Source organism: Pagrus major, chromosome 21 (assembly GCF_040436345.1).
Source record: "Pagrus major chromosome 21, Pma_NU_1.0".
NCBI classification, from domain to species: domain Eukaryota; kingdom Metazoa; phylum Chordata; class Actinopteri; order Spariformes; family Sparidae; genus Pagrus; species Pagrus major.
Genome location: NC_133235.1, coordinates 2,156,110 through 2,171,089, shown reverse-complemented (window position 1 = coordinate 2,171,089; position 14,980 = coordinate 2,156,110). Strand labels below are relative to the sequence as shown.

At 44.3% G+C, this 14,980-nt stretch overlaps 1 protein-coding gene across 1 annotated transcript; it reads left to right on the top strand.

Moving 5' to 3' along the window:
- The first annotated feature begins 6,294 nt into the window (after positions 1-6,294).
- On the top strand, positions 6,295-13,640 carry mrpl37 (mitochondrial ribosomal protein L37). Its single transcript, XM_073491841.1, has 8 exons — positions 6,295-6,811; positions 7,238-7,421; positions 9,093-9,208; positions 9,950-10,138; positions 10,219-10,373; positions 10,492-10,623; positions 12,763-12,837; positions 13,476-13,640. Exons 1-8 carry the CDS (start codon positions 6,472-6,474, stop codon positions 13,551-13,553), a joined length of 1,269 nt encoding a protein of 422 aa, XP_073347942.1. The 5' UTR covers positions 6,295-6,471; the 3' UTR covers positions 13,554-13,640.
- The last annotated feature ends 1,340 nt before the right edge of the window (positions 13,641-14,980 follow it).

Here is a 14,980-nt window from a genome sequence, read left to right as displayed (position 1 = left end):
ATTGGTCACTTTGGTGGATTGAGGGTCCATCTATCCAATAGGCGAAAGAGGAGTTGATCTGCCTCCGATCCCTCTGGAATAGCTCATCCTCTGTAAATTACCTAACTCTGCTGATGTCACTCCTTGGGCTGGCAACCTAAAGTTGCCCTAATTGTTTCTCTGTCCTTATATGGACATAATGTATACGTTAAGCCAGCTCCGAACAATGGGTGTGAGAGCGGAACTCAGTTTAGTACCCTGTAGGGGCCTCATCTTTTAGTTAACATCCTGACGCAAACACAGAGCTGATTAATGACTCTGGGCCTCTGGACATGTCAACCCAAATATCCGCAACATTCCTTATCACAAGCAGAGGCAACATGTCACAGTTAAATCATAGCTCAGAATGTGCAGTTACACAGACACCTCAGATCACGGTAATATATCCGGTGGTGGCCCCATGGAGATTAGAGTGGCCAGTAGTAGATTGGTATTTGCTGGAGCAAAAGGAGAGGTAAAGGCAGAGTGGATTTGGTGGGGGCATTTAGATATTGCATATGTAGCACTTAAGATACAATCAGATTAAATTTATAGGTAGAAAAGAATACCAAAATGTATGTGGTGGACTAGTATGTAAAGGAGGTTCGGCTCAGGAGCTATGGAGAATTAACAACGCACACAACGACTGAGTTGCAAAGAGAGTAAAGTGTATTGACAAAAGATATATATATACATATATACACAGAAACGTTAAAGTGCAGTAGTAATACTTGATACCCAAAATAATTAACCAAAATAATTAACCAAAATAAAGGCCTTTAGAAAAGAAAACTATGTACAAAGGTTCAATGTGATAAAGCATAAAGTGCTATCAAAAATGGAGATTGTACTCCACGCAGCTTTGACTTAGCTGAGGTTAATCAACTCTTCAACACACATTCAGGTACACACAACATTTCCCAATACCATAAGCAGAAATGTACGCAGTGGTGTATAAAGACTTTAGACCTTGATTCAAGTATAGTAGTATTGCAGAATTAATTACTGTTAACCCATAAATAACGGGACCAGACTAAAGCTAGTGCTACCACACCACCTGGGGATCAGCCAGGCTTGCGGCCTGTGTGTGTCTTAGCTGCTCAGTCGTCTTTACTCTTCTGATTAGCTCGCCATCCGTGTTGTCTTCGTCTTTATATTCCTCTTCATCATCATCATCAGGATTAAAAAGCCTGACCAGTGTTAAGTCCAAATCCATCAAACATCCTCTTCAGCAGCAGCAGCAGCACAGCATCACATCATCCGAACAAGCAGGTAACAGCTTCTTCAGTTGGAACGTGACATAAAAGTTTGTCCGGCTTCCTCTTCAGTCACTGTCTTCCCACTGTTGCAGTGAAGCTCCGGCTTTCTGCTTCAGTCCTCTCGTGTCCGTATATCTCTCTGTAATCGTGGATGTGTGAGTAGCAACGTGCCGTGAGTAGTGGACGGCTGCCTGGCTGGCGTGCTCTGTGAGCCAGGTGTGTTTTCTTCTGTCACCGGGGGAAAAGAGACGGCCCCTGAGTGACGTAAAGCGGCCTGATTGGCTCCGCCAGCTCAGCTGACCTGACCAGCTCCTGTGCTGGTGGGCCAACCATGACTTGCCAGGAGTTAACTTGTCAATGGCGTTACATCCTGTGCTGGTGGGCCAACCATGACTTGCCAAGAGTTAACTTGTCACTGGCGTTACACATAAGTAAAGAGTATAGTGATTTCACACTAGTATACACATATGGGGCAAAGGATCCTGAGACAGGAGTCGGACATCCAACAATTAAGGAGTGTATACAGTGGAAATGGTGGCAGCAAAACGTGTAGAACAAAGGAGACATGGGATTTGCTTACATTCTGCCTCAGTATTATTAAGTTTAAAATCTTTCCACTCAGCCGTCCAGACATAATGTATGAAGTCTTGCAGTCATTTACAAGGATAGCAAATCAGGGACGTCAAGTTAAATTTTGGCCAGCACATGTAGAGGTGAGGGGAAATGAGAGGGTGGATGAACTGGCGAAGAGGGCTTTAAAGTGTAACTCTTGCCAAAATGCAACCTAGGCTTTTTTTGTGAATGTAACCGAGTCAAACCTTTGTGTAAAAGCATAATTACGACGATAAAGCCACTTTTAAGATTTACCGTATTTTAGTTTTCGGGTCAAAATCATTTTCAATGGCGTGCTAGGGGCAGCTGTATGGTAGCATGCTGCGCAACATGGAGGAGAAAGCTCCAGCACTCGGGGATCGATGCATCTCGACTGGCAGGATGGCGGCGAGCAGAGCAAGCGACTGCTAACGTGAGTTGTTCAAAAACCTTCTTTTTAGTAAACTCTGTATACACAAACAATGTTCTCAATGCTCGTGTTCATGTGTAGAGACCCTGGTGATACTACGAGCAAAGTTTCATGTTGTGTCGAGTCTTCTTAGTGTTTTAAAAATAGTGATTTTGATGCTACCATAGAGCTGCCCCTAGCACGCAATTGAAAATGATTTTGACCCGAAAACTAAAATACAGTAAATCTTAAAAGTGGCTTTTTCGTCGTAATTATGCTTTTACACAAAGGTTTGACTGGGGTACATTCACAAAAAAAGGAAGGCATTTATATCATATACAAAAGAGTGTGAAAACAGATGGGGTTAGTAGTGGACATAGGAGAGAGGAAAGAGTACTGACAAGGTTGAGGCTGGGACACTGTGCACTAAATAAAACGTTAAAAATGGTGGGGAAACACCAGGCAGGCTGGTGTGAGGGGTGTCAGGTGGAGGAGTCGGTGGAACATGTAATCCTGAGTTGCAGGGGGTGTGAGACGCAGAGAGAGCTGATGAAGAGTAGGTTATTAGGGGTTCAGGAACTCACATTAAGAGGGGTAGTGAGTATGGGTGAGAGAGCACAGGTCAGGGTGTTGTTGGCGTTTTCAAGGGAAACAGGGGTCTTTTATAGGTTGTGAAGAAACACACTCCTCGATGTCAGGTCAGGTATTTAATGACAACGATGAAGGAGCCCTGCAGCAATACACAGAATAGCAACATAAGCTAAAACAAATAGCTAATTAATATGTGATACTGTGTAGCAAAGGTAACAGTATGAGCTTAACCAAGCTTGATAGTAATGAAACTAAAATACTAAGACTTACAGGAATATGAACAGAGATGAACCTCCAACCACCATAGCAGGAACATAATAAACAGATACTCACAAAATGGCCGACTACTAACTGAGCCAGTGTAGCACTAATAAGATACTGCTCCCTAGTGGCCAGGAGTACTCCTCATCCCCCCCAGTCCGTAAAGCTATGAACAGGAATACGTTAACGGACTCAGTCCCTTATCCAATGACCAGTCTCAGGCTCGTAGCGCCTGGGCGGCCTCCTCGTGCGGCCCGGCTGCACAAGCAGGGGCAGCGATGGTGGCGACTGTGACACCGTAGGAGACGCCTGCGGGGTGACATCTGCAGGAACGGGGTCACCTCGGGTCCCGAGGCCAGGGGATGTCTCATCAGGGGACGCCAGCGGGGAGGTGTCCAAAGCGGTGTCGCAGGGTCCATCCAATATCCGTGGGACGACCCCCTGGGGCATCACAGGTCCAGGGTGGACAGGCACGGACTGGTGTTCCAGGGCCAGCGGCGGCGGCAACGGCGCAGCTGGCTGCTGTCGGGTGTACGAGGAGGCTGGCGTGTAGCCGCGGAGGAATCGCCGGTTGCGCAGAGTCAGGCGCCCCCAGTATGTCGCGGCGTATGTCCGAGTCATAAATCCCGTTGATCAAAACGTCACGGATGATGTGGTCGGTGTAGTCTACATCCTTGCCACACTCGCATACCGCCTTGTAGGCGCAGGTCTCTGCTTTACCCCGCACCCTGGCGGTGAAGGCGCGGAATGCTTCGTCGCGTTCCTGGTGTAACTGAAGCAGCTCGGTGCGCAGGACACATGTAGCGACTGGAATGACTGCTAGTGAACGCATGGCAGCGATCAAATCCGGCAAGGTCCCAGAAGTGGCGTTGGGTTTAGCTTTCAATAGGTTATCTCCGAGTGTAGGCCCAGCGCACTGAAACAACTGGAAAGGGGCCTGGGCCGCTCCTATGCCTGAGCCGGTGCAAAAGACCTCCCAGCGACGGATGAACACGTTCCATTCCTCTATCTATACGCCAACATCAACTTTAGGTCGATCGAGCTTCGGGCCTTGAGGAGCTGGGGCTTGGGCCAGCGCAGCCATGACAGGCGGTGGGTTCTGATGGGCAAGTCCATGATTTGTCAACACAGCAATGGTGAGTGCTTCAGACACGGTCCGGTTCAGATATCACACTTTAAAGAGTGTGAGCGAGCTGCTGGGACTCCTGACTGGCTGACTGTCTGACTGTCTGACTGACTGGCTGCTACTTCACTGCGTCAGCTGCGCTCTGAGGGCTCCTTCATGAAGAAACACACTCCTCGATGTCAGGTCAGGTATTTAATGACAACGATGAAGGAGCCCTGCAGCAATACACAGAATAGCAACATAAGCTAAAACAAATAGCTAATTAATATGTGATACTGTGTAGCAAAGGTAACAGTATGAGCTTAACCAAGCTTGATAGTAATGAAACTAAAATACTAAGACTTACAGGAATATGAACAGAGATGAACCTCCAACCACCATAGCAGGAACATAATAAACAGATACTCACAAAATGGCCGACTACTAACTGAGCCAGTGTAGCACTAATAAGATACTGCTCCCTAGTGGCCAGGAGTACTCCTCAGGTTGTGAAGGAGTAGCAGGGACAGGGTAGTAACAGGGCATAGATAGAGATAGTGAATTGGTATTAGATAAGGATAGGGTGTGTGTATAGGTGGGTTTTAGACTATAAGCTTTACTGTCTGATTCACAATCCGGAGCAGGAGGTGACAGTAATGCGCCATTAAGCTGGATGCCAACCGCCGGAGAAGAAGAAGAAGAAGAAGAAGAAGAAGAAGAAGAAGAAGAAGAAGAAGAAGAAAAATGCACCAGTAGTTCCTCTTGTAACCAGCCGTGGGTGCTCTCGGGACCTGCATTTCCTCATCGCTGCTTTACAGCACAAGAAGTCAGAATGCATGCCGGTTAGATTTGCGTCCGACTTGATCCCGACTTGCTCTGACGTCATGCACGCGCCGGCAACGATAACCTCATGAGATCAAGGCGGCCGCAGTTTCTAGAGCCAGGTGATGCAGTTGCTCTCCACCGACTGCAAGACCGCAGGGCATGATGGGAAACGCCTGGCTGTCGCCTGATCAGAGAGCTGATTGGCTCTTAGTTAGGACTACAAACACTACGTTTTGTCGAAAATCCTAATTTTCTGTGTAATTGTTATATTTAATGCTAGCAATGAAGGTTTAATCTGTTAACAAACATATTTTGTGTGGTTGATAATAATAATAATAATGATAATAATAATAATAATAATAATAATAATATAGGTTATTTATATTACACTTATCAAAACGAGCAATCAATGCTTTACAAGGCAGACAAAAAGAACAAAGGATAGAATACAATGCCAGATACACACATATTCCCACATATATACTGTATATAATTACAAATATAAATACATCAATAAATAAAGATTATAAGAAACCTTTGCTGCTCGTCCTCCCCATGTGTAGCCTATATATGTAGCTGTGAGAACGTTTGGACTGTTAATTCAGTAGTTCAATTTCTTAAATTCAGGGATTGTATGATTAATAAATGACAGTGCCTTTACATAAATCTACTTTGTAGGCAATTCTTATTCAATAAATATGACTTCCAAGGGCTAACATCTGCCCTGTCGTTCTGATTCTCACTTCAATCATAACAGTGGCATTATTAAACAAATAAAAAGTTATGATTGACACATTTAGACCACAGTGAAAAGTAGTTATCATTTTAGAAAAATCCACTTTGTATGACCTCAAAACCGTGAACCTAAAAAGTATGATCAATTCATTGGTACAATTAGTTTGTATTTCTTTTTTTTACATTTGTGAGATTAAATAGTAAAAATCACACCACATCCCATCTGCCCATTAAGCTGATTAACACAGTGGAATTTATGTGCAAAATGGAAAAGTAGTGTTTCAATTTCATCAGCGATCAAGAACGCATACGCAATTTCTTCAGCCATAACTATCCGAACGTGTTCTGCAAACTACAGGTAGCCTACAGATGGCTCTAACAGGATGTAAATATTTCTGTCACTTCCTGTATGTTCTTTGACGGCGGCTGGAAACTGTCCGACTTGACTGCAGCTTTTTGTCAGCGCCCCCTGCTGGTGCCGCCTGGTCTCGTCCACCTTCCAGGCAGCGCAGTTCATCTCGAACGAGCCTAGAGTGTCCAACATGGCGGCGCCCTGCAGCAGAGCTCAGTGACAGGCAGTCTCAGTCTCAGGTCAGAAAGAGACTCCGTCAGAAGGAGACTCCGTCACAAGTCCTCCAGGAGACGGCGTGTTCACAGAAACGGATCATTGTTTGAAAATGGCGACACCGTTGTTTTCTCCAACCGTCCTCTTGAAGGATTTGGGACGGATGTCCACACATGGACAGGCCCGGAGACACTTCGCTGTCAGTCGATCTCTCCCAGCCAAGGCTCTCCCCGCGCGAAGACCCAGGGAGAGAGTGGAGATCCCCGGGCTGGAGATGGTCACATACGGGGACAGGATGCACTATGTGCCGGGGCTGGCTAAGCCCGTGTACCCTCAGTGGGAGCGGGACTACAAGGACCCCGGACACTACAAGGCTCCCCCGGCCCACCACATGCTGCTGTACAAAGGCAAGCCGTGCTATGTGTACAACCAGAGGACCAGCGCCCTGGAAGGTAAATGATGGACACTGAGGCTCAGCACTGTCTCCACATCAGAGACACTGTGAGGCTCATCACTGTCTCTGGTGTGGTATGCTAATGTCAGACATGATCTTTTTCAGATGGTATAGAATTATCTTACATGGTAATCCTGCACTAACTCAGGACGCAGATGAGCCTTGATGTAAGTCTGATAATGAAAGTTCAGTGATAGAAGATGTCCATGTTTGTTATTATTACACATGTAGAACATGGTGTGACCGCTCTCCTCTGATTGTCTCCATAAGTGGTTGACAAACAGACCAGTTCAGTCTGACCGTCAGTTTCAGATATTATTCAGAAACATGTCACCTGAGATCTCTGCATCGTTCTCTCTCTCTCTCTCTCTCTCTCTCTCTCTCTCTCTCTCTCTCTCTCTCTCTCTCTCTCTCTCTCTCTCAGGTGTGCCTCAGGCTCTGTGGTTGACCAAAGCCAAGCTGATCTCTGGTCTGCCGCCTCATCTGCTCTCATTGGCTGAGAGTCCTGCCAATCAGATACCAGATCAGGATGAACGTGTGCAGAATGCCATCAAACATGCGCGCTTCTGGGACACAACAGAGGAACGACCATGCAAAGAGAAATACAGGTAGTGTACATTGATCCTGTCTGGTCTGTGAGGTGTAGTGCTGCCGGAGCGCCACCTTCTGTCTCCAAGTGAGGAAATAAAATGTTCACAGTTTGCTTAATCCAGTTAAATGTTTAAGTGAAGAACTGCTAAAACTCCTTAGTTGTATGTCATGTTTTGAATAAAGGTTGGCATCTTCTCATTAACAAAGCTGAACAGCTCTGTATGAACAACAAGTTACATTATGTGACATCTATGTAACAAGCTGCACACGTACAGTATCGTCCTGTCATTCAGTGTGTGTGAGGGCCGAGGGGCTGAACGTCACCGACCTGCACACTCACAACAACTAACTGAGAGTTACAGCAGGAACAGAAGCAGCAGCTGTGTTCAGGACCTGAGCCAACACACTATCAACCTATATTCATTCAAAACGTGACATGTCCTGGCTCTGTGCACACAGTCAGTGAGGAGCTTCCACCAGTTAAAGACAAGGATGAGATGAAAACTAAGCTTGATGGATAAATGTTCCCATGGTAATAATATACTAATGAGAGAAACAGCTGTTCTCATCAGATAAAAGGTAGAGATTTTCTTTCTTTTCTTTTAAATGCTGCTTGTTCTCGTGTGCATGACCTCAGTATTTATAAAATCCTGGCTACAGCCCTGCCTGTTGTCTTTGTCAATTAACTGTTAATTGTTAAAAATAACAGAAGTGTGTGTGTCCATGCCAGCGGCCAAGCACTACAGCCTGATGGTCTGGTCGAGTTAAGTTCTGTTGAGTGGACACTCTTACAGCTCCACAGACTTTTAAAAGTCCCTGCAGTGTACTACAAAACAACAAAAGAAAACTCAAGTTGCATTGAACATTTTCAGACAAATGGCTACAAATTCATTCTGTTGTGTTGAAATGATTGACAGAAACATGTCCTAGTAATGTTGGATGCAACTTCCAAAGTAGCACAGCAGTAAGGTTTGACATCTTTGCTAAGAAAGGGTTAGGGTTCAACTGAGGGAGCTGTCTGGCTCACTATCGGGGACAGACACTGTTTTTCGGGCAGAAATGTGACAGAGTCAGTAGGACGGACAGGATGACAGACACTTTTCCATGTATAAATTCAGTATTTTTTTTCCTTGTATAAGATGCTGAAGATATGACCTGCTGCCACATTACTGTTATTTGGTCCTGTGTTGTTGCTTTGTGGGTTGAAGTGTGGGACATTTCTCTTTTATTTGATGAGTGAAGGATCTGTTTAGCTCTCAGACTGTGAACACCATCAGACCGACACACTCCTATCCCGCTCTGCCGGCTTTTCCATTCACACAGACGTCATCTCACCTCTGTTGTGGCTCTGTTACTACCTCCGGTGGCTGATCAGAGACAGAAAGAAACTGTTCCCCCTCTCCACCTCTGTAACTTTCATACAGACGGTGAGGTGGAATATCAGTGCAAGATTCCTACCTTGAAAGGGCAGTGTGAATGGGACTAGTGGCTCAGCACAAAGCCATTCTGCCACTGATTATGTAATCTCTTGTATTTCCCGACCTCTGTAAACGAGCCATTATAATCACCTTTGCTAATGAACTGGCAGTGGTTTAGCATTGGCAGCTGAGGGCAGCACAGGTTCTTCACAGTCCTTGTTGGTTGAAGTCCATCACTCCTCTCTCTCACCGTTTGTTTCTCTTCCTCAGCAACACTTTGCTCTCCAACCTGCTCCATCTGTGTGCCACTCTACAGTCCAGACACACTGTAATTGGAAGGAGGATCCTCGCTGAGAAGTACTCGCTGGCAGCTACATGGAAGAGAGGTAATCAATACATACTGTTGGATCAGCTGGTGCTTCAAGGTGCCCTGTGGAGCTTCTTACCACTGCTAGTCAGTGTTAGTATGGGTGCTGGCAATCCTTGAAAATGCTTGAATTTTAATGTGGTGTTTTCAAGGTCTTGGAAATTTGATTAAGTAGTTGAAACTGCTTGAAAGATGGATAAAGAAATAAAAACACAAACCTACAGACAGCCCAGCATCATGCTGCCCTTCACTTCTGTAGCAGCTATTGAGAAAAACTAATGAAAGTTTTAGGGGGCCGCCCAACAAGTACCAGATATGTGTTTGTGATACAGGATGCTTTATTGTATCAGTATAAATGAAGGTTGACATTGCAAAATGCATTGTATTACACCCTCGGGTGCTGGACAGGCTTGAAAATGCGTTAAAAGTGCTTAAATTTCACTATGGAAGAGGTGCAGGAGCCCTGCTGGTGCAGTGGAGCTGTATTCTCTCTGTAACATGTGTGCTGGTGGCCACGTGGCTGCTACAATACACATTCTTGCCAACAGTTTGAGGCAATCGTTGGCAGCAATGCGCCAACAAAGACAAAGAAGACTGCTGAAGTAAGTTTCAGAAGAGATTGGCCTGCTGGTGTCGCTAGAAGAAGTCTGAGGATCACTGCAGTCATCTGGGTTCATTCTTTGGCCCAAAATGAGTACTGAAACAAGTTACTGAATGCATTCTAATGTCCTTCCATTTACGTTCCATGTTTGTATATAAGGTGAGGACCTGTTCCAGGTGCGGGGTCAGAATGGTTTACTGTACAACTGCATGGACCCTCTGCCAGAGGTTTCTGGGAAACAGGAAGTGGGCGACACGGCACATCACGTCCTAGAAACCTTCTATCCTGTCTCCCCCTCCATCGACCTGCAGAAGGTACACGTGTACGAGGAGGAGGTGAACTGCTCAGGTGAGTCCTTGTCATGCTTCAGTCTGCTGTGTCTGTCTCTGAGGCTGACAGTGTGTCACTGTTCTCTTCTCTCTCATCAGGGTTCAGGGAGGGCTACCCTTACCCTCATGCCCACACACTGTACTTCCAGGAGGATGGTGATGTTAACTGTAAGCTCCACCCAAAACAATTCAGAGCCAAGATGGTGATGTTCGCCTTTGGAAACGCTCTGGCCCGTGCACACAGTCTGTATGGGGTGAGGATATACTCATCATAGTTAACAGCAGATCTGTGATAACGCTCTGTGAACACTCTGTATGAACCGCTGTGTGTGTGTGTGTGTGTGTGTGTGTGTGTGTGTGTGTGTGTGTCAGACCCAGCCACAGCATGTATTGGACCGTCCTATTACAGTACAGGCAGTGGGGACCAACGGGAGACTTTTCCAGTTCCTGGTCTTCCAGCTCAACACCACAGATCTGTCAGGAGACGACGGCATCAAGAACCAGGTGCTTCATCTGTATTCTTAGCTGTGTGTGCTGCTCTGTGACAAAGTCCAAGTCACGACATCTTAGTGGCTGCCACTAATGTTCATTGTTGATTAATCAGTTGGTCGTTTTCTCAATGAATTGCTGTATTGTTGGTGAATAATGTCGATCAGTGTTTCAGAATCATTACATGTCTTGTTTTGTCCACAACCCAAAGAAGTTCAGTTTAGTGTCACAGAGGAGGAAAGAAAGCAGAAACAAGCTGACATCACAGAATCTTTTTTTTTTTTCTTTCAAAATAACTGGCTAAAAACTAATTAATTGTTGCAGCACTAATTTGTTTCACTACTACAGAATATGCAATTATACAGAGAGAAGTGCACGTGAGCTGCAGCGTAGCTTTAAAATTCACACTAGTGATTTTTCTCCAACAATAAGACACCTTATGCAGAAAATAATAGTCCCAGGGAGTTTTTTCTTAAAATACTAATAATGAATATTGGTGACTGTCATATGTTGGTGTTTAATTTTTAAAGGAAGATTTGGACATTTTGGGAAATATACTTAATGGCTTTTGTCATATCTGTCTGACAAAACATAAAGCTGCGTCCAGCAGCTGCTTCACTTAGCTTAGCATAAAGACTTGAAACAGAGTTCAGAAAACGTTGTGTTGTGATTAAATGCTTTGTGGCATCACTTTATGTAGCGTCCATGTAAACAGGTTAGTTATTATCTAATCAGAATGACTTCACTTGGACTGAAGAGATATTGTCCATGTAACCACAGCTACAGATGGCAGGACTCTGGAAAGTTGCTGCTGGCCTGGCACTTAACCACCATCAAAGCATTACTTGTCATCTTTACATTTAGGTTTCTGTGCAGATTTAACAAAGAGATGAGATGTAACATGTTAATTAGTGCTTGCAGGCAGATCCTTTCTACTTTGGACGGAGCCTGGCCAGCTTCCCCCATGTTTCCAGTGTCAGTATGTTCACACCTGGATTGAGGCAACTTCCTGCAGGGAGAAAACACAGGACAGCATAGCAGAGACAGAGTCACTGAGACGTCTCGCTAACAACAACTGTTGATGTGCACTGTGGAGATACCTTCAGTCTCAGACTAACCGTTAGTTTTCAGTAAACTCAAGCTGTCTTTTTCTTCAGTCTGTGAAATTATGTCTCCTTACTAACATTAGTCATGTTGTTGTAATTAATAAGACATGAAAGCATCAAACATGCATTTTAGATGAATGAGACGTTTATACTTTGAAATAAGATCATGAAAACAGGCAGGTAACTTGTATGTAAGCTGGTGTGTGATGCAGCCATTGTGTTATTGTAAACACACATTGTGATTGGTTGTATTGTTCCACACATGTGAACGTAAGTTAGCACCCTGGCTCTAACTGTGTGGTTAGCATACAGGTATGAAGAGTCATATCAATCTTCTCATCTAATTGTCAACAAGAAGGTTACAAACCCGTTTCTTTAAGCTGTCATGGTCACCAAGAGAAGAAGTGACACGGTAAACTCTCAAGACTGAACGGAAAATGTGCTTCAGCACATCAACAAGTAAACAGCAACACTTTTTTAGCACCTTTATTATGTTCTGCCTTTTTAAAGGAAGACTCTGTCTCATGTGGATTCAGTCGCCCGCCATTTAGGCTTGTAAGCTAGTTTTGAAAAGTTTGTATCTTGGCCCTCTGTAATCTACGGCACCTGCGGAGAAATGGCGTTGGGAACACACAGATGTGTAGTAGTAGTGGATCGGTTGGTGACACTGTTGGAATCAATTGTAACTGCTGTGAATTCAAGATGGCTACAGGCGCCGTCCTCCGCACAAGAGCCAGCTACAAACTTCTCAGAACCAAGTCTACAGGAGTGACTGATCCAGATCCAGGAGCTTCTCAGTGAAGTATACCTATAACATCAGTGTATGGAGTGTGTTACACTGGGATCAGGACTTTATGAGGATGCCTAAATACATACGCAAAGAAACTTCTCAGGACTACTTGTCATCAATACTTTTGATCAAGTAATGAAACTAAAATCCACGCTGTCGCACGAGAATTAGTTTTCATGACTCAGTCAGAATTGTTGTACAGATGAGTGTGTGTCTCTGCTGTCTGCTGGCCTTCTGAATGCTGTGTGCTGTCTGCAGGTGTGGCTGGATGAAGACGTCGAACTCTATGATTTTGCAAAACTCCGACCTCTCATCAAGAAGAAGCAAGTCAAGGTACAATGATCATTTTCTGTCTATTGGTAACTGAAACTCAGTTTAAATATGCAGTTCACCCAAAACATAACGATCCAGTCATCATCTCCTCCCTCCATGCTGAGGGAAAGTCAGTTTAGTAGTCGCAAAACATTTCTGGAGCTTCACTTTTTGGGTGAACAGTTCCCCCCCTAATCAGATGAGAACCTCGCCATCATTAAATCAATGGGGTTCAGTGAGTGACTGCCTTTCTGACACGTGATGTGCAGTCTGTGTGATTATAGAACAGACAGCGGAGCTCTGCAGTATGAACCCTCTTCTCACAGTAAATATGTATTTACTGACAACTTTAATAAACAAACCCTTATCATTTCTCATTTGTACATCCTCGATTCCTTTCCTCAGCTCCTCTCCTCACGTCTTAGACCTTAGTGAGAGCAGAGAAGGCAAGGAAAGACAGAGGAGGCGAGGCAACAGGCACTTAATAAAATGAGACGTCTGTGCTTCTGAGGCATTAAGTTGCAACTCCACCAGTTCTACACATAAAGTTGTGTTTATAGGTCTGAGATGAACAGTAGCAGGAGGAGAAGAGGAGGTGCACAATGGAGATAGCAGTGAAAAGTGAAATGATTCTGATCGGCTGCTGTGTCCCCCTGCAGGTACCAGCTGGTCTGGAAGGTTACAAGCCTGAAACATTCAGGAAGTTCCTGTCCCTGTACCTGCACGGAGCTGTGTAGGACTACACTGAGTACTGTGTGTGTGTGTGTGTGTGTGGCTCCTGTTTCTGTGAGAGCTCACTCAATAAAAACTCTTTTCTGATCATGTACTGTGTATGTGTGTATTTTGTGATTTAGCACATTAAAAATAAAAAAAGATGACCCCTTTTTTCCTTCCTCCTCTCACAAATGTTCATCTTCAGAGTTGAGGCTGTTATAACACACTAGTACTATGTTCTGTAAAGACACCACAGTGAGATTCTCCACTTAAGCATTTGAGTTGCATATATGAGGATAATCTTTGAAAAATGCCTAGAAGTGATGGTGATGTCAGCACGTCTGCACAGTGCAGATGAAGTGATGACAGTTCAGTGGGAGATCCAGATGTGTGACTAAATGCTAGTAGCAGTTTAATTAGCTTCAGAGTGGACTTCTTTTCATAGCTCCAGATGTTTTGGCATTTTCCTTTTCTTCAGCCACAACTGACAGACTCAAGTGACATATCTTCAGGAAATGTATCAGATTTCATGCAGCTCCCTTTGGAGCCACAAAGGCTTTATACAACCTTTTTACATGTGATACTCAGGAAAGGGAGAGTTTGTAAGATCTGAACAGAATTTCATTTTAAACTAGACAAATTATGTTGAATATACTGGAAAATAATGCATAAAACTATAACGCATTGCACTACACTGCTGAAAAACTTGAGGTAGAAGTAGAAGTAGTACTACAAGTAGTGCTGCTGCTACTGGTGATATTTTAACATGAGTGAGAGGACAAGTAGACGATCGTGTTCATGTCTTTTTTATTTCTGTAGAGTGAAAAACAAAACCGGTACCGTCTGCTCTTCTCCAGAAATGTAGGCTCAAAATTAACATTGTGGCTTATGGGGGAGTTGCTGGAGTGCTTGTCACTCCAGGGCTTCTACAGCCAGAAGTGTAAGTCCTACATCTGAAATAATGTAATGTAATGTAATGTAATAACCATCAGCTGAAAGCCAACAGGATTTCCAGCATTTCTATGTATGTATTGTCTATGTGATGTAAAAGATGTGGGATCTAAATCAAGATTAAGATAGTTTTTCTCCAGTTTTTCCAGCTGCTCTCCACTCTAGGGATGATGTCACGCACTGTAGCTCACGCAATACACACCCATTATAAAATCTGAAGACGAGCTAAAAATCCTTAAAACTAAAACTGTGATGATTTCAAAACCTTAAAAGATTTTAAAAAGCTGAATACATGCTGAATAGTGTAGTGGAAATTCTCCTTTGTGAGGTTGAGAGTTGCTAATTCTCAGAAGAATTGTAGACTCAGTGTGATGAATCAGATCTCTTTAATACATGCTTACTTAAATACAAACAGAGTCTTCCCAAAACAATGACCCCCTGGTGGTTGGTTGATCATGCTTTTGCCAGGACAGTGACCCTTTGATGCTTTATTAGAATG